We start from the raw sequence: 20,513 nt of genomic DNA on the forward strand, positions 1-20,513 counted from the left end.
TCTATTTTTTTGCATGAATTGTAATTCCTTGAATATTCATCTTTACAGGTTCAGATTTTGGGTTGACAATCTCACTGAAGTGGGAGTTCATCACTTCCACTGAAAATCTTGCAGGCACCTTTGGTTATATGCCACCTGAGTATGTCAACTTCCACTTTTCTTTTCATGCAACAACCTACTTAGGCAGAGAAGATTTGCGGATTTTGTGAAAATATGGAAATGAGAACCTGAGGCCATCCAGTAGATTTAATATAAATTAGTAGCTCTCCCTCTTTTTTCTTTCGAAATAGATTGATTTTTGTCACATGCATATCATCACAAACATGACCAAAACAATCACTCACATATGGGGCCTTAAAGAGTGAAAATATCCTCATGGATATTATGCAGATGTTTTTAGCCGCTAGAAATTGCTCTTCTCTGCCTTCTTTGTAATGACATGAAAAAAATGGGGTAGTTAATATTTTAATTATTTATTGTAGATTGTCAACAAAGATATGTTGACAGCTTCTTGTTACGGGAAGCTTTTCAATATCTTTGAAGTGCTGAGTTCGAAGCTCTATGGTGGTAACAGGTTTTAACACTCTAAAGTTACCAAACTACCCTTACTTTAGCACCGTTGCGATTCGAACTCAACAACATAATAAGGGGGTTTTGGATATCCTAACAGTACTTCATAAAAGTATTTTTCTGTAAATCAAAACAAACTTCTCCACCTTCCATCCAAACACCTCCTAAGGATATTTAACAGCCTAGATGTCATTTGGAACCTAATTGCTATCAAACTGAGCTTTTGAGACCTGGATGTCGTTCTCCCTTTGAATAACGTGATTGGATATGAATACCAAGAAAGTTTGTGTTGGTGTGGAATCCTTAAAATGAGTTCACCCTTCCCCCTTTTCTGATCACCAAAACGATTTCACTTTTGTGTGCTCAAGTTTGATTACTCTTCTCCCATCTGCAGGTATGCTTATGGTAGTCTTTCACCAACCAAAAATTGACGTCTTTGCTTTTGGAGTTGTCCTATATGAACTTATATCTGCTAAAGAAGCTTTGTCCAGGGCTGGTGAAGCTGGTTCCGAAACAAAATCCCTTGTCTCTTTGGTGATTCTTGACTTCTTGGTTAAAATGTTTTTTTTACTATTCTTTTTTTAATTACAAATCATGTGATTCTACTAGAATTTAAGAGTTATATTTGCCTTGGTTGGTGCAGTTTGAAGAAGTTTTTGAGAAGCCTAATCCAAAAGAACATCTTCAAAAGCTTGTTGATTCTAGGCTCGGTGATCAATACACAATCGATTCGGTTTACAAGGTGAGTATAAATTGAACTATTTAAAACTCTGTGTTTGAAAAATACCTATGTTCGCTGTCAAGTGCCAGGCTCTAGAACTATCTCCACCAACTAATCAGAGAACTTGACAGCAACTATATAAAGAACTCAGAAACCAAGGTAAGTGTGTCAATGAAGCGAAAATGCAATAGAATTAGTGCGTTGCTAATCCAATTAAGTCATGAAGAGCTCATTCACGTATTCTGATCCCACAGCTATCATCACAACCGCATGAAACCATTTAATAACTATGAAAATGATGGCCACATACAAAGGTCCACAACCTCACTAATGTTTTAGTGACATGGCCCAACTCTGTGTAGTGCTAATGTAACACCCAAATAGTGCCCCAAAATATGATGTGACTTTGAAACACAATACTCCTAAATCTGTAAATTTCTATCCAGGAGTCCAAAATAACCTAGTCACCATGAAGCTCTCTACAACTAGTTTGGAATTAAATTTTATAGTGATTCCTCAAATGCTTGTGTTTAAAATCTAAAACTAAAAACGAAAATGATTATTGTTTAACAAGTAACAACCTTAACTCATCAAATGGCAATAGCTAAGGCAGTGACAGCTAAGTTTACAAAGGGCAATTAGATCACTTCACAAAAGCACTTAATTTTAGAATAGTTTTTGAAGAAGTTATTGAAATTAAACCATTTCGATGAACTATTTTGAAATTCTCATATTTTAGTGTTCTTTATAGGGAGAATGACAAAAAAGATCTGAAAAATTGTAAAAGCTCAAATTAGGTATTTTCACAAAAATGTGTTATAATGTGCAATTTAATTGTTGTCAAACCTATTAAAGTTAGTGTTGTCACAGATCCTTATTTGGGATTTTACAATTTTCAGGGTTTTTTTTGTCATTTTCCCTTCTTTACATGTCCTTCCCCTTGTATTCTTTTGTTAAAGTGGGTAGGATATGACAGTCTTTATAGAATCCAAACATATTTTTGAATCTTTCTGCTTATAGAAGCTATTCATGGTGCTTGCAGATTGCACAGCTAGCCAAAGTGTGCACAGATGAAGACCCAGACCGACGTCCAAGCATGAGATCTGTTGTGGTGACTCTAATGACACTTTCTTCTTCTTGTGTGGAATGAGACACTGCCTCCTTGTATGAAAATCCATCATACACAGAAATGTTGTCCGGAAAGCAGATGTAGAAAATATATGTCAATAATATTTAAATTAAGTGACTCACATGTTATTTTGGATTCCCCTTGTTTTTAAATCCAAAATAATGAATAATAAAGATGCTAATTTTTTCATCAAATAAAAGGTTTCATATCTGTATATTTTATTATAGGTGTTTTTTTTTTTTATATATCGGAATAAAATAACTGAACTACACGAACCTGAGCTGCAAAGGAGACTACAGATTCTCTATTGAGAGGTTGGAGCCCCACGGGTCCATTCAGTGCCTTCTTCGCCAGTACATCAGTCAACAAATTCTGGTCTCTGTTGATAGTATGAAAGGCAATTTTCCAATTCCGATTCTGCAACTCTTTTGTCTCGCGGATGATTGCCCAATCGACATGTACATCAATATCGTTACCTCGAATAAGGTTGAGTGCGTCTAAGGAATCACAGTGTATGATCACACTACGTCCACCCAGATCCCAAGCATGTTTCAAACCCAAAAGGCATCCCCAGAGTTTGGTTGTGAGGTGATCTCCCTTGTCCATGCAAAACATGAAGCCTTCAAGAACCTCACCATCGTGCTGCTTGAAAACACCACCACACGCCACCAGTCCATTCAAGAATGAGAACGCACCATCCACTTTGACCACCATGTCAGCTGTGGCTTCTAGTTCTGGTAACGTAACCTGGCTCATTCTCGTGTTGATCTTCGTGCCTTGCAACTTCTGCGTCAAGGTTCGCATACATGAGCTAATTGCCAAAGCTTTCCTTATTACCTTATCATAATCTGTGGCTGAGTTCGAGTGTGTGAAGTCATTCCTTGCTCGCCAAAGCAACCAACATATTATAAAAATAGGTTCTTCCAATCCGAATCAAGTGTCTCGACTTGTGTCCCCATGTTTAACTGCAGCCAATCACGGAAGTCACAAGAGAAAAAGGCGTGGTGCATATCTGCCTCGATGATCCATACCCAAAACTCCCACGTTTCAGGACAATCCCTGAACACATGTGCCTCATCCTCTTGATTTTATTTACATCAGTCACATAATCCATTGAGACGTATTCCACGGCTGAACTTTCTTTGGTTAGTTAAGACATGTTCGTGATGCACAAGCCAAGCAAAAGATTTGCACCTTTGGGGGGCTTCAACTTTGCTCCAGTTGCTCACAGAAGCTTCTGTTGGTAGATTGAGAGCTTTGTATGCTGAGCTGGTGGTAAACTTCCCACTTTTCTCCTACTTCCAGCGTCCTACCTCCTTTTCTTGGTGGTTTGTGGTCTGCTAGATCCCTTCTTTTGTGTGGTGCCAATTATTCTTGACTCCTTGCCACGTGTTTGATCCCGGCTTTTTTTCATTAATACGGGGCATAAGATCAGTGCCACATCCGTATTTATATCGAATGACCTTAATCCAAAGAAAGTCTCTCTTAGTGACAAGGCCCCATCCTAGCTTCATCATAAATGCTTGATTTTGTTGCTTGATGTGCCTCATTCCTAGGCCTCCAACTTGTTTCTCCGTGCAGACTTTGTCCCAAGAAATTAGATGTATCCTCCTTCTTTCATCCAAGGATCCCCATATAAAGTCACGCGCTTTCTTCTCAATGATCTTTGTAGGTACTATCCGGGAGGTAGGATGTTTGCTTAACATGATTGGGCATGGCAAACAGACTTTGCAAGTGTGCTTCTTCCCACAAAAGAAAGGCTTTGGATCTTCCAATTGCTCAACCTTTTCTTAATTTTGTCAATAACATACTGGAAGGTCTCATTTGTGACTCTTTCATGGTGGAGTGGGACGCCTAGAAACTTGCCCAGATCAGCTGCTTGAGAAAACCCCAACTCTAGTCATCAGATGGAAAATTACACGTAGTTCTTAAAATTTCACACTTTTTTTGTTACATCAAGATATTTTCTGCAGTATATACATAATTTTATGTATACCCTTATTTCAATTTCACATGCCCTTACTTTTCTACAAATAATTTTGCCTTTTTCATTAAGCACCCCCACAAAAAACTTCCCTTTTTCAGGCCAACTAACAAAAAACCAAAAACCTTCCTTTTCATTAGTTTGAGAATCCAAAAAAGAAAATAAAAATAAAAATAAGTAACTGAAAGTATGAGATTAACATTTTAGTAATTGCCACCCTCTTTTTTGAAACCTCAAATGATTTTTCTTTTAATTAAAGCAAAGCTTAACTTATTTTCATCTTTCAATATCGCTTACCTAATGCTTATCTCTCTACCCATATTAACAATCTTATGAAGGTTTGGCATGAGTATTAGGAAACATGATAAGCAACTTGATGTGTGAAGTAAATTGTGGTTATTGCATATTTTCTCTTGATTTTTCAATGTTATGAGTTCGAGTCCCTATAAAGAACATGATAGATGCATAAGTTGTGAGCCTGTGTGACTCAGCAGTTCACGGCTACAAGCTCCTTTTTTTTTGTAACCAAAAGCACATTTCAAGATTTTGTAGCGTTTGGATTGGCAAAGGACGAATTTAACTTTTGGATAAAAAAGTCACAATAAACTATAAATAAAAATTAGTTACTTATGACTTATGACTTTTAGAATACGGAGAAAGAAAAAATTAAGAAATTTACTATGTTTTCTGATTTTTATTATAAGTCTCAAATAACTAATTTACGAATAACAAAAAGTTAGTTAAAATTAATTAAAAATAATAAACAAGTCAGAAATATACTTTTGTTTTTAAATATATCCTCATAATAAATGATAAAAAAATTTAAAAAATAAGATCAACAAGAGCTTATAAATAATTTAAAATTAGTATATTATGTAAATTGATATTTTTTATTTTTTATTTTTTAATAAAAGTCATACATATTTTGGTAATTTTACAAACTAAGATTACTTATTCAATTATAATTCAAACAACTTCTTTTTACAAACTAACTTATTTATAAAAGTCAATCCAAACATAAATCACATCACCCAATTTAACTTTTATCCAATCTAATTTTTTCAAAAGTCAAATTAAAAATAAGTTACTTTTCTTACTGCCAATTCAAATAGGTCCTATGACAAAATAGTACATAATATATAATCCAAATTATAAAAATACAATGTAATACAACTAGAAATTATTAAAAAAAAATCAATATGCATTGATTTTATTAGAACTTTAGAAAGAGTTTCAGCTGTTTAAGTAAAAATGTTGGCAAAAACTACTGTGAGATTTCAAAAAAATAATAATTATTTAAAAAATTTAATGATAAATGAGCAGTTAAAACATATTATCATTTTTTATTCTAAAAGTTGTTATTAGAACTTATTCAGTTATCATGTTCCTTCCACATGATCTTATTACAATTCCGCCAGTGTTTTTTTTTCCCAGAAAAAACTATCCATACCCAATAATGTTTAAATTTAACTTCGTTATATAATCATATAAAAAAAAAAAGTAAAGAGAAAAGAAATTAGGAGAGTAATATAATGATTGATGCTGAACTTAATTTTAGTATTTAAAAAATCCCAAAAAAACAATGCTCAAATTATTAAAAAAATTGAAATTTTGACAACCTAACTGTTATTTTTTTGGCATTAATTCGCAGCATTTTTGAATATCTAAGAAAAGAAAATTAAGACTATTCGACCTCAGGAAATAATTTGCCTTCCAAGTTATTTTCCCAAACGACGAACCTTTCAAATTTCAAGCACGCGCCAGAGGCACAGTCCCGTGATCCCGTCCTGGACTTCTTTTGCTGGGCTGACTTCTATTGACTTGGTTTGTGTACGAACTTCTTTAGTTTTCCTATACACACAGTCCGGACGATTGCTTGGCTTGTCTTCCATGATTATACTAGATTCAAGGATTCACATAAAAGAAATCTCCGTCATCTTGTCCTTTAATCCCACTGTGAATCATTTCTAGCTTTCCCTGATTTTTAGGAAGAAGATTCTTCCCCAGCCCATCTTCAGAGCTTCGGTCATTCTTTCTTTCTGCTTATTCATTCATCAGCGCACTCATTTCCGTTTGGGATTCTTTTTCCCTCTTAGCTTTTTCAGCACGACCATATACAAATGGTACCCAGATTCGGATTTCCGTTTCTCTTCTTACTGTTATTCTCTCTCTGTCTCAATGCAGAATCCAAGTGTAAGAAAGGATGTGGCTTGGCTCTTGCCTCCTACTACATTTGGGTCGGTTTTGCCGATATCACGGTCCTTCCGCCGATCGTGCAATCCCCAGTTCTTCGAACAACGCAAGATATCATCAGCTATTACAAAGACCAATTATTAAGCGATGACTATGTCGAAACCACCGCTCGAGTGAACATTCCGTTCCCTTGCGATTGCATAGATGGTGAATATCTGGGGTTCGTATTCAAGTACCGGATTCAGAAAGGAGACACCTGTGCGTTGGTTGCGAATCAGAGCTATGCCAATTTGACCGCCGTTTCGATGTTGGAGAGTGCGAATAGCTATTCACCGGACAATATTCCTGACCATGGAATGCTCAATGTGACAGTGAACTGTTCGTGTGGGGATCGCCGCGTTTCGAAAGAGTACGGGTTGTTCATCACATACCCACTTAGAGCTGAGGATTCTCTGGAATCAATTGCGAACCAGACGAAGCTTGATAAGGATTTGTTGCGCAAGTATAATCCTAGGATCGATTTCAGCAAAGGAAGCGGTGTGGTGTATATCCCGGGAAAAGGTACATTAATTTATGTAATGTCTTGATAATCTCATCTCTCAACACATATTATAAGAGTTAAAATCATAACTTTCTTGAAAAACATCCAAGACCCTGTATGCATGCTAAAATTGATCATGAATTCGAGAACAAACACCCACATACCTGCCAAAATCATTTATGAACTCAAAACCATTGTTATACTCAATTCTCTAAACGAACTGCACAGTAACTCGCAAGAACTTTAGGACAATCTATATGAAGTTATAGAATAAAGCTGTTATGTTGCTAGTTTTTTTTAATCGTAATTAGAGGAATATTTTTAAAGAAGTATTTTAAAGGAGTAATCATTTTCCATTCAAAATTAGCTCTACTTTGGGCTTCAGTGAGGACTTCATTGTCAACTAATGTAAATCGCGAAACAAAGATAAGAAAAGGAGAATAACCATAATTGATTTTTTATGATCTAAAAATGCTCAAAAGCTAAGGGATGCTATAAATATTCCTACACCTGCCTCAAATATTTTTTTTCACTTTCACTTTTCAGGCCAAAATGGTGTCTTTGTGCCGCTGCCCCCTAGGTAACTTCCCTACTCTCCTGATAATGATCTGTACATGAAGTGGCATGGGTTTTTCCTGTCCTTGTAAATATTATCTCTTATCAGAATTTTGACTAAATTAAATTAAGTTTCCTTCTATTTTCAAAATGTACATGTACTCATTTTGCAACAAAGTTACAACACGTTTTTAGTGCAATTTTAAACTTTTTTGCCAGAGTACCCTTCGTGCATAAGTGCAATTTTTTTTGTTGGTGTAAAATTTGTGAAACATTTTCTTTAAACTTTTGCATGCTTGGACATAATACATATTTGTATGTTTAATTTAATATAGGGTTGTAGTTTTAAAAAAAAAATCCAAGCTTGGATTAAATTGTATATTTTGGAAATGGATCTGCGTAATTTTAGCCAAACTTGAGAGTTCTTGTAATTTATTCTAAATGTGTTAATCCTAATGTGTGTTCAAAAGGTTTAACCATCTCTTTCCTTAGAAAGTTGCTCCTTTGATGAATGCTTTGGTAAGTATATGCTGAAATATAGGGGCAGTGCCACTTTGAACTGATATAATTTCTCAAGAAGCAGGTCTAAGTGGTGGGGCTATTGCTGGACTATCTGCTGGAGTGGTAGCTGGGTTTCTCTTATTGGCTGTTTGTATGTATGTTGCATATTACCGTAAGAAGGAGGAGGGGGCAAAACTGCTTTCTGGAGAATTAGTAGTCTTCTCTGATCAAACAAGGAACGGTAAATAGATACCTACATTTGCCCTTCCTCCTTTCATTACGCTTTCATTAAAACATGAGTAAAATGTAACATGTTCCAACGGCTTAAATGATTTGACAACTCTCATCTAATTTAGCATTTTGAAGTAAAACTGAAATAACCTTATAACATGCTCAATTGTGGGTCTCATTTCGTTTATCTCTCTCGCCAACTATCTGAAAAGAAAAAGTTTACAGTCTGATGCTTTCTTTGGTTAATTTTCTTAAAACATCCCATTAATAACTCTCTTCAACATTCTGAAGTAAAACTGAAATTGCGTTATACGTTGTTCAATTTGTGGTCTTATTTCCCCTGTCTCTCTTGCTAACCATCTGAATAGGAGAAGTTTTCAGTTTGATGCTTTCTATGTAGTTAATTTCATTAAACATCAAAGATTCTAGCTGCCGGATAACTCATATTCCTTGTAAAAACATGGTGTCCACTTAGCTGAAAAATCATTGACTGGGGGAGAAAACCGATTGAAGTTCCATTTAATCAGCTCAAGTTTTTAGACTTGTGAGCTAATTTAGATTGTTTTAATATCCATGTCAGTCTAATTATTCTTATTTTAATATGACTTGAAGTTCACCTAGGAATCAAAACTTTATTTATTTATTAACTCAATACCATATAGCCTATCATAGCCTTGCATACATAGCCACAGTATGTGGATCAGTTGGTAAATTGAGCCTCATGTGGACAGACAGACATTATTCATAGTTCAAGGGTTCCCGCATGAAGAAACTGTTGTCATGGGACAAGCTGGGGATTAGATGTGTTTGAGACAGTGGTGAGAACCCACAAGGGAAAAATCCCACGAACCCACAACCGATCTGAATATACGCACCCCAAGAACGTAAACAAAGGTCTGGTGATCTACTTGAACCCTTGAACACGGAAGAATAAGGACCCGAAGTGTTGAAAGACGCCACAAGATTGATCAAGCCTTGATAAGTCTGTTAGTTCAATGAAGAACCCTAGAGAGAACTCCTCTCATCAGAAATTGCAAAATGCAAGTTTTCATTCAAAATTCCAAATCTGCTCCAAAATGAGGGTTACAATATCTTATAGAGGATACATTCAAGATCTGACCTAAAAAGCATTAAATGCAATCTAGAAAATCAAAACATAATAAATTCATAAGGACTTGATTTAGGTAACTTGGAAATTCAAAAGTCAAATCTGCCAACTAATTATGAATTTTCGCACAAATGCATTTAATGAAATATAATCAGCATATCAAGCCCAAAATATGATTAATTAGGCCCAAATGAGTCTTCTCATGTGTTGTACTTGATCCAAGCTCCTTAAATTGAAGTCTCCAAGCCCAAGATATGATCAGTAGCTCCATTTTCAGCCCAAATGACATTAGTGACATCCTCAGCATTTTTATCCAGATTTGATACTCCAATAAATGCCATTTGCTTTGTCAAGGTGTCTTGCACTAGCCCACTCAAAGCTTCCTTAATTCTTTTAGCTCTTGCTCTTGTGATTGGTCCAGTTGGGATTTGCAATGGATCATTGGAAGTTGAGGAGTTAGCTTGCTGTATCGCATCATTCCCCCTCTCCTCAAAAGGATTCGACCTCGAATCATCACCTGCATCAAAAGGAGATAAATCAGCCACATTGAAAGTAGCACTAACATTATACTTACCAAGTAAATCAATTTTGTAAGCATTGTCATTGATTCTTTCAAGCACTTGAAATGGACCATCTCCTCTTGGAGCTAATTTGGACTTTCTTTGAGCTGGAAATCTTTCTTTCCTCATATGCACCCACACCCAATCACCAGGTTCAAAGAGAACACGCCTTCTTCCTTTGTTAGCCTTGGATGCATATTGCTCATTTTTCTTTTCAATTTGTTGTTTCACTTTTTGATGAAGTTGTTTCACTGTTTCAGCTTTTTTTGTCCCATCAAGACTGGCCCTCTCATCAATAGGCAATGGTAATAAATCCAAGGGAGTTAGTGGATTAAAACCATACACTATTTCAAAAGGAGAATAATCAGTAGATGAGTGCACACTCCTATTGTAAGCAAATTCAATGAATGACAAGCAATTTTCCCAATTCTTCAAGTTCTTTTGAATCACAGTTCTAAGCAATTGAGTTAAAGTTCTATTAACTACCTCAGTTTGTCCATCAGTTTGTGGATGACAAGCAGTAGAAAACAATAATTTAGTACCCAGCTTACCCCACAAAATCCTCCAAAAATGACTCAAGAATTTTGTATCCCTATCAGAAACAATACTTTTAGGAACACCATGAAGTCTTACAATTTCCTTAAAGAACAAATCAGCAATGTATGTGGCATCATCAGTTTTATGGCAAGCAATGAAATGTGCCATTTTAGAAAATCTATCGACAACCACAAATATGGAATCCATACCCTTTCTTGACCTAGGTAAACCCAAAATAAAATCCATTGATATATCTACCCAAGGTTCACTAGGCACAGGTAATGGGGTGTACAAACCATGTGGCAAGACTCTAGATTTAGCCTTTTTACAAGTTATGCATTTAGCACAGATTCTTTCCACATCACGTTTCATTTTAGGCCAAAAGAAATGTTCATGCAAAACATCCAAAGTCTTTTTCACACCAAAGTGACCCATTAATCCTCCCCCATGTGCTTCTCTCACAAGTAATTCTCGCAAAGAACATTGAGGCACACACAATCTGTTTTCTTTAAACAAGTACCCATCAATCCTATAAAACTTTTCAAATGCTTTCTTTTCACAAGCAAGAAACACTTCAGCAAAATCAGCATCAATGGCATACAATTCCTTGATATATTCAAAACCAAGCAACCTAGCATTTAGAGTAGTAAGAAGAGTATACCTTCTTGACAATGCATCAGCCACCACATTTTCTTTACCTTTCTTGTATCTGATGACATACGGAAATGTCTCAATAAATTCCAGCCACCTTGCATGTCTCTTGTTCAGCTTACCTTGACCCTTAATGTGCTTCAAAGATTGATGATCAGTATGAATTACAAATTGTTTAGGCCAAAGGTAGTGTTGCCAATTCTCTAATGCTCTTTTAAGTGCATAGAGCTCCTTGTCATATGTTGGATACTTCAAGGCTGCTCCATTCAACTTTTCACTAAAATAAGCAATTGGCTTTCCTTCCTGCATCAAAACAGCTCCTATTCCAACTCCAGATGCATCACATTCAATCTCAAAAGTTTTGTTAAAGTTAGGCAATACTAATACAGGTGCAGAACACAATTTATCCTTAAGCCTAATGAATGCAACATCTTGTTCTTTATCCCATTTAAAACCAACAGACTTTTTAATAACTTCAGTGAGTGGTAGCAAGTGTGCTAAAATCTTTGACAAAGCGCCTATAAAAACTAGCCAAACCATGAAAGCTTCTCACCTCAGTTATGCTTTTAGGTGTTGGCCATTCTTTAATAGCTCTTATCTTTTCTTCATCAACTTCTATTCCTTTAGCACTCACCACAAAGCCAAGAAAAACAATTTTATCCATACAAAAATCACACTTCTTCATATTTGCAAACAATTTTTCCTTTCTCAAAACATCAAGCACACAATGCAAATGATTCAAATGCTCATCAAGATTCTTGCTGTAAATCAGAATGTCATCAAAATAAACCACAACAAATTTCCCAATGAAAGCACGCAAAACATGATTCATTAATCTCATGAAAGTACTAGGTGCATTAGTTAACCCAAATGGCATAACTAACCATTCATACAAACCATGTTTTGTTTTGAAAGCAGTTTTCCATTCATCCCCTTCCCTCATTCTAATTTGATGGTATCCAGATTTCAAATCAATCTTAGAAAAGACAATAGAACCATGCAATTCATCAAGCATATCATCTAATCTAGGAATGGGATGGCGATACTTTATAGTGATGTTATTCACAGCTCTGCAATCAATGCACATCCTCCAAGTTCCATCTTTCTTTGGGACCAAAAGTACCGGAACAGCACAAGGACTCAAGCTTTCTCTAACATATCCCCTTGCCATGAGCTCTTCCACTTGCCTTTGAAGTTCCTTTGTCTCTTCTGGATTGCTTCTATAGGCTGGCCTATTAGGAATTGTTGCTCCTGGAATGAAATCAATTTGATGCTCAATTCCTCTAATGGGTGGTAATCCAGGTGGAATCTCCTCTGGGAACACATCAACATATTCCTGCAATAAAGAACTAACAACACTTGGAAAGGAAGAGTTAATGTCATTAGTATCCAAAAAGGATTCCTTGTAAACAAGGAGAAGCAAATGTTGTTCAGCCAAAAAGGCATTCCTCACTTCACTTTCTTTTGCATAAAAACTCAATTTCTTTTTCTCTTTTCTCTCTTCATTTTTTTTTTGAAAATTTTTTTTGAACTCTCATCTTTTCTCTCCTTTTCACTCCCATTTCTTTTTGATGTCTCTCTCACATTTTTCATATCACTCTCTTTTTTATCTCTCTCTTTTTTCATCTTAAGTTGATCCTCATACACTTGCTTTGGGGTCAATGGTACAAGAGTAATGGGTCTGTTGTTCATTACAAAAGAATATCTATTTGTAAGCCCATCTTTCTTTACCTTTCTATCAAATTCCCAAGGTCTTCCCAAAAGTATATGTCCAGCATGCATAGGAACAACATCACATAATACTTCATCACAATACTTCCCAATTGAAAAAGAAACAAGAACTTGCTTATCAACTTTAATCTCCCCACATTCATTCAGCCATTGCAGCTTGTATGGTCTAGGGTGTCTAACAGTGGGCAAATGTAATTTCTCAACCATTGTAGTGCTTGCAACATTTGTAACACTCCCACCATCAATTATCAAACTACATACCTTGTTATTAATGAGGCAGCGAGTATGGAAAATATTTTCCCTTTGCTCATTCAACTCATCTTCCTTCACTTGACAATTCAAGGCTCTTCTAACCACAAGGCATTCTCCTTCCACAGCATACTCAATCCCATCATCACTAGCATCTTCAAGTAGGGGCATGGAGTCATCACTTTCACTCTCACTTTCAGTCACAACTTCATTATTTTTCAGAATCATAACTCTCTTGTTGGGGCATTGAGAAGCAATATGACCTGTACCCAAACACTTGAAACATTTTATATCCCTATTTCTAGAAGTTTGGGAATCAGATTTACCTTTGCTCTTTGATGAAGCTTCTTCTTTGCCTCTAGTGGTCTCCTTTTGGATAGCTTTTTCTCCTTTCTTCCAATTCTGTTTGAAAGAAGAAGTTGATCCAGAATGAAATTTTGAAGCACCTTTTCGCTTGAGTTGCTTTTCCACCTTAATAGCCATATGCACCATGTCTTCTAGTTCTACATAATGATGCAATTCAACTATATCAGCTATATCTTTGTTCAACCCACTTAGAAATCGGGCCATTGTTGCTTCTCTATCTTCTTGCACATTAGCTCTTATCATGGCCAATTCCATCTCCTTATTGTACTCCTCTACACTCCTAGGACCTTGTGTAAGGGTCTGCAACTTTTGATAAAGCTCTCTAAAATAATGGTTGAGAACAAATCTCTTCTTCATTAGAGCTTTCATTTCGCTCCAAGTTGTTACAGGCCTCTCTCCATTATTCCTCCTATTAATACCCAATTTATCCCACCAAACAATGGCATAATCAGTGAATTCTATTACTGCCAACTTCACCTTTTTAGCTTCAGAATAATTATGACACTCAAAGATCATTTCTATTTTCTTTTCCCACTCTAAGTAGGCTTCAGGATCATTTCTACCTTGGAATGATGGTATCTTCATTTTGATGCTCCCAAGGTTCCCATCTACTCTATCTCTCTCCCTTGGGTTATTTCTCCCATATCTTCTCCCATACCTATCCCCTCTATGCCTATTCCTTATCAGTTCAACTTCAGATTCAGAATTGACTTCATCCTCACTACCACCAACTTTGTTATTTTCAGATTCAAAGTCATCCATAGAAACCTCCCTTTGCCTTCCATGCCTTCTAGGTTTAGGTTGGGCTCTTTGCAGATTTACAATCCTTTCATCTTGTCTATCCATTCTATCCCTTATCTCTCCATAAACCACATTCATCCGTTGAAAATGTTGCTGCATTGCCCTAAGGGTGTCTTCAATATTCATTGGATTTCCACTACCACCAGATGTCCCATCTGCATTAGACATTGTGACTTCAAGGAAAATTAATTATGTTAGTGAAGTAAAGTTCCTCACAAATTTCCTCACGTGTTTCCCTCAAGAATGACACTCAACACTCGTGTTTCACTCAAACTTGGCTTTTAAATTGAGGTATATCACTCTTGCCTTTTTCCACTCTGAAATCCCTCTTGAGGCTCTTTAAAGAACTAAACAATTTAAACAAAGCAATCACAATATGCAGAATCAGCCAACACTTAGGAACTTTGAGAAATTAAGAGTATTGAATATGGACCTTCAAGAAAAGTCAGAAACTCAATTGACACAAGTATTGCAAAAGCCAAAATAGAATTTGGACATGAAGATGATTTGCTCAAAACACTGCCAGCACTATAATTTCTTTTCGTTTTTTTTTTCTGTCCCTTTCTTTTTGGGTACCTTTTTTTTCTTTTTTTTTCTTGTCTTTTCCCTTTTCTTTTCTTTTTTTTTCACTGAATAATGCAAGGAAAATCACAAAAATACCATAAACAAAACAGAACAAGCAATCTGAACCCAGAAATTCCAGAAAACGCGTCCTTTTCAAATGGGTATAACTTGCCCTACAAAAGTCGGATTTAGATGAAACCAAAACGAGACGAAAGAAGGGATTCCGAACTATGAAAATGACTATTAAACTTCACAAAACTCAACGGAAAAGTGAATGGACAAGGATGACAATTTCGGTGATGAACAGAAACGCAGAAGACGAACAGACACAAGAAAAGGCACCAAATGAAGAACGAAAATGAAGGTAAACTAACAGAAAAATATGACCTGAGTTTAGATCCAAAGCTCTGATACCAAGATGGTGAGAACCCACAAGGGAAAAATCCCACGAACCCACAACCGATCTGAATATACGCACCCCAAGAACGTAAACAAAGGTCTGGTGATCTACTTGAACCCTTGAACACGGAAGAACAAGGACCCGAAGTGTTGAAAGACGCCACAAGATTGATCAAGCCTTGATAAGTCTGTTAGTTCAATGAAGAACCCTAGAGAGAACTCCTCTCATCAGAAATTGCAAAATGCAAGTTTTCATTCAAAATTCCAAATCTGCTCCCAAAATGAGGGTTACAATATCTTATAGAGGATACATTCAAGATCTGACCTAAAAAGCATTAAATGCAATCTAGAAAATCAAAACATAATAAATTCATAAGGACTTGATTTAGGTAACTTGGAAATTCAAAAGTCAAATCTGCCAACTAATTATGAAATTTCGCACAAATGCATTTAATGAAATATAATCAGCATATCAAGCCCAAAATATGATTAATTAGGCCCAAATGAGTCTTCTCATGTGTTGTACTTGATCCAAGCTCCTTAAATTGAAGTCTCCAAGCCCAAGATATGATCAGTAGCTCCATTTTCAGCCCAAATGACATTAGTGACATCCTCAGCATTTTTATCCAGATTTGATACTCCAATAAATGCCATTTGCTTTGTCAAGGTGTCTTGCACTAGCCCACTCAAAGCTTCCTTAATTCTTTTAGCTCTTGCTCTTGTGATTGGTCCAGTTGGGATTTGCAATGGATCATTGGAAGTTTAGGAGTTAGCTTGCTGTATCGCATCAGACAGAGCATATATTTCGTGGGGATTGGCTTTGTTTGAAACAGAGCATATATTTCCTATGTATCTTCAATAATGAGGATACAAGTTATATAGGCACGGATACCCCAGAGAATGATGGGTTATCCAAGATTACATCAAGCAGGAATTAAACCAGCAAAGAAACTATTCCTAAATAGATGAATGACAAATAATAAATATATAAAGAAAATAAACATATGGGGCAAGCACATTTAGGTGACAGCTAGGTCATCTAGGTTAAGTGATTAAGGCCTGGGCCTGGGCCTTAGGTTTCCAGCGAGTTGTGGCACCTGACTGTCTTGTCTAGAATGGAAGCCCAAAACACAGCACACTGGAGCTTTTTCCCACAGTGATAGACCATATAGCCATATCAAATTTTGATTTTTGTGGATTAGAGCCTAGTGCATGTAACTTTTGATAAAATGTTTTGGAGCAAGATGTGCTCCCCTGGGTATTAAACCCATAAGTTTTGCTTTAAAGTATCTTTTTTGTAGTCAAAATGCAAAACTGAACCTTATAGATGGTCCACTAGGATAGTAAAAACATGTTTGTTCTGATTATAAATGCTTTCTGCATTTGATATGATGAAAAAAATGCATTAAAGGCGTTGACTATGACAATATAGTTGATGATTTAATATAGTAATTCTGGAGTAAAATTTTAGATTCCAATGGTCCTCCTGCTGCTGTTAATACTGGCATCAAAGGTATTACTATGGAGAAGTCAGTGGAGTTTTAATATGAAGAATTAGCTCGAGGGACAAGCAACTTCAGCATGGCAAATAAAATTGTTCAAGATGGTTTTGGGGCTGTCTACTATGCGAAGCTGAGAGGCGAGGTTTGCAATCTCATGTACTATGAAATTAAATTTAATTAAATGCACTTTACAAGAAAAGTTGTGTTTCATTCACATTCGTTTGAGGACAGTTTTATCAATGATGCATATATATATTTTGTTTGACTGAATCTTTTTTTAGCAATATTGTGTGAAAAATACTCAAACAAGAGGTTTTAGTCTTGCTCTATTGATGAGTTATAGCATTCGACCAAATACAAGAAGAGCATTACATGTGGTGGATTTGAAACACGACTACTATAAGGATGTTGAACTTTGAGAAAGTGAGTATCAGTAAAGTATAATTCATCATCAACAACAATAATAAAAAAGCCTTATCCCATTAGATGGGGTTGACTATATGGATCGTACAATGCCATTGAGTTCTATCCAAAACCAAATCTTTGGATATATTGCATATAGAGATAATACACTTATGATTTCAATGATATTGTGTGTTAATGATTATTTAAGTTATTTCAGTGACTACATATATGTTAGATAATGATTGCCTGTGTAATAGCCTGTATGTGCATGGCTATACTATAGGTTACTAAGATGTTAGTACTCACCTTACTTACTTGACTCTTTTTCAAATGAAGTATCTCATAGGGAGAAAGAAAAGGCACCGGAAGAGTGAGCGTTAAGGATTTTGTTGTGCTCTTTGATCCTATATTCTGATTATATTTAATTGTCATGACTCTTGAAACTTTCTATATGTATTAAATAAAGTATTCCAAAAATTTAACTTTATTAATTTGAATATTGTTTGTGGGAGTCGAGCAAATGTCTTTGGGACAATCTCTAAGTCCTTATTAGTATTAGTTGGATGCTATATGCTACCAAAAAACATGCGATTAGTGATGGAATTTTTATTTAGTGACAGAATTAATGATGAAATTAACAACGGATTAGTGATGGAACAAATTCTGTCGCTAATTCTTCTGTCACTAATTGGATTAGTGAGGAATTTCAATTCCGTTGTTAATTATCGATAGAATTTTTCCATCGGTAATTAGCAACAGAAAATTTGTCAGAAATTCCGTCGCTAATATGATTTTATTGAAAAAAATTAAAATGCCACGTGGAGCCTCTACTAGCTGCCACCTCATCATTGGCAATAGCCGGTCACCTCCACGTGTTGCTGCCAACTCACCTCTGGCTGCCAGGTGTCGCTATTATATAATTTATCCTCAAAGTGACTTTTCCACGACTTGAACCAAAGACCTAGTCTATGCACACGCGCGGTTTCACCAGTTGAGCTGAATGAACTTGCTAATTTATTATGCAAAATTGAATATATATATATATATAATATTCTCTTACACAAACAATTATATATACACATATATATTATTAGAAATTAAAAATAAACTATATGATAATTTTAATCATAACTATTTTTGTGACAAAATAATTTTTAGATATTTTATTTAATTTTTATTTTATAATGCTTTATTTTTAAAAAAAATATTTTTGATATAATATTAATTTCTGATGACATTAATTTTGAATTTTAAATCGTAAATAATTTTTTCATAATTATATTTTTTAAATTTAATTTTTTTATTTAACATTCATAAGATATATAATTTAATTATATATTTATTATATTATTTTTTATTATCTATATTTGTTTTATATATTTGATGAAAACCATTTTATAATTAGGAAAAAATCTTTTTGTTCAAAAAATAGCTATCATAATAAAATCTAATAGATTATTCTATATAAAAAAGTTAAATGATTTGAATAGATTATGATAAACAATATTCTCCTATTTATATATATTTTTTACATAATTTATTTTCTTAAAATTTTTTCTATTTGCCATTTGTTTTGCATTGAAGACTAAAATCAATCTATATTATGAGTATTAATTATATCATGATCAAATTTTATTGTTTAATTATTGAAATTCAAAGTTCACTTCAATATTAGTTTGATTTATAATTATAAATTGAGGTGTTCATATAAATTCATTTTTTTGGTTTTGAATTTCTATCATATATTATATCTTTCAATATATTGTACATATAATAGATTATTTATTTCTTATATCAATTTGCATAAGAAAGTTATTAATATTCTTATCATATTTGTTTAGTTATTATTAATAATAAAAAAGAATTGATTTTAATGAAATATAAACAGATTTTTTTTAAGAAATTGTCTTCCAATGCTCAGTATCTATTTAATGAAAAGATAAATGATAATGATATCTTCATTAACATTATATCAATTTATTTTATAATTGAAAATATATTTAAATTATTATATTCTTAATTATATTATTATATAAATTGTTGTAAGATTATAATCTAAAATGATAAAATTTAAAATTAGTGACAAATTATAGATGGAATTTTTGTTAACAAACAATTTAGTGACGAAATTTTTTTCATCATAAATTTCCTTCGCTAATTCTGTCATTATAAAATTTTAGTCACAGAATTAGTGACAAAAAATTATTCCGTCACTAATTCCATCACAAATTTTGATTATACAATTCTAGTAATAGAATTAACCATGAAAATGAGCAATGGAATAATTTTTCATCGCTAATTCCATCATAAATTTTAATTATAAAATTTTAGCCACAGAATTACCGATAAAAAATTCTGATAAAAAAATTTCGTCGCTAATTCTATGGCTAAATATTTATTGACGGATTTTTTAACAAATTAGTAACAAAATTTTTTCCGTGGCTAATTTTAGCGATGAAAAATTTCTGTCACCAAATTTAGCAATAGAATTTTTGTTAGTAATCCGTCAGAAATTAGCAATGAAATAATTTTTCGACAGTAATTAACTGGTTTTTTGTAGTGATACTAGCATTGTAGATGAGTTGTTACCTATTCAATTTAATCCACATATTTTCTAGATATATTATTTCTTCTAATAAAATTATTGAATTAATATTTGCTTATTCTTATATGGACTTTTTTAGGTTAGGTATGTCTACCAGAAGATAGCTATTACCCAAATAAGTTTAAATATCATAAGGGCCTCCATCCTCAAAGGAAGAGAAGAAGACCTCCCATGAGATTCTTCAAAAGGCATTCTTTTTATTCTAGGAAATTTGACCAATGTTACCTATATAGAAAGAAAGGGTATTTTGCAAAAAGTTGTCTTGACAAATTCAAGAAAAATATGAAATTACTACAATGTCTAGAGACCAGTTTGATTATGAAAGAAAATGAAGATGTGGAATTTGTAACATTCTCAATTTATTTATTTTGAGATTTAATGTTAATTATGGTTTAAGATATATAATTAAAGAGTAAAATGATTTACGAAGGGTGTTAAAAAAATAAATTATTATTGTATAAAAAATAATAAATAATAAATAATAAATTAAGCAATAAAGAAGCTAATAATGGAAAGAAATGTGTGAAGGAATGAAAAACACTTCCATAAAATAATGGTTTAAGACACGTGCGTACGAAAAAAATATTAGTAGTGTTATGACTTTTATTAA

General features: G+C 34.2%; 1 protein-coding gene and 1 pseudogene across 1 annotated transcript; both read left to right on the forward strand.

Moving 5' to 3' along the window:
* Positions 1-972: 972 nt before the first annotated feature.
* On the forward strand, positions 973-2,614 carry LOC114757929 (chitin elicitor receptor kinase 1-like). Its single transcript, XM_028946939.1, has 3 exons — positions 973-1,104; positions 1,214-1,312; positions 2,334-2,614. The coding sequence occupies exons 1-3, from the start codon at positions 973-975 to the stop codon at positions 2,439-2,441; spliced, it is 339 nt and encodes a 112-aa protein (XP_028802772.1). The 3' UTR covers positions 2,442-2,614.
* Positions 2,615-6,333: 3,719 nt separating this feature from the next.
* Positions 6,334-17,248, forward strand: LOC114757881 (lysM domain receptor-like kinase 3; annotated as a pseudogene).
* Positions 17,249-20,513: the final 3,265 nt, after the last annotated feature.

The sequence above is a fragment of the Neltuma alba genome, unplaced genomic scaffold, assembly GCF_004799145.2.
Source record: "Neltuma alba isolate B1F8T4 unplaced genomic scaffold, ASM479914v2 tig00001507_pilon, whole genome shotgun sequence".
Classification (NCBI taxonomy): Eukaryota; Viridiplantae; Streptophyta; class Magnoliopsida; order Fabales; family Fabaceae; genus Neltuma; species Neltuma alba.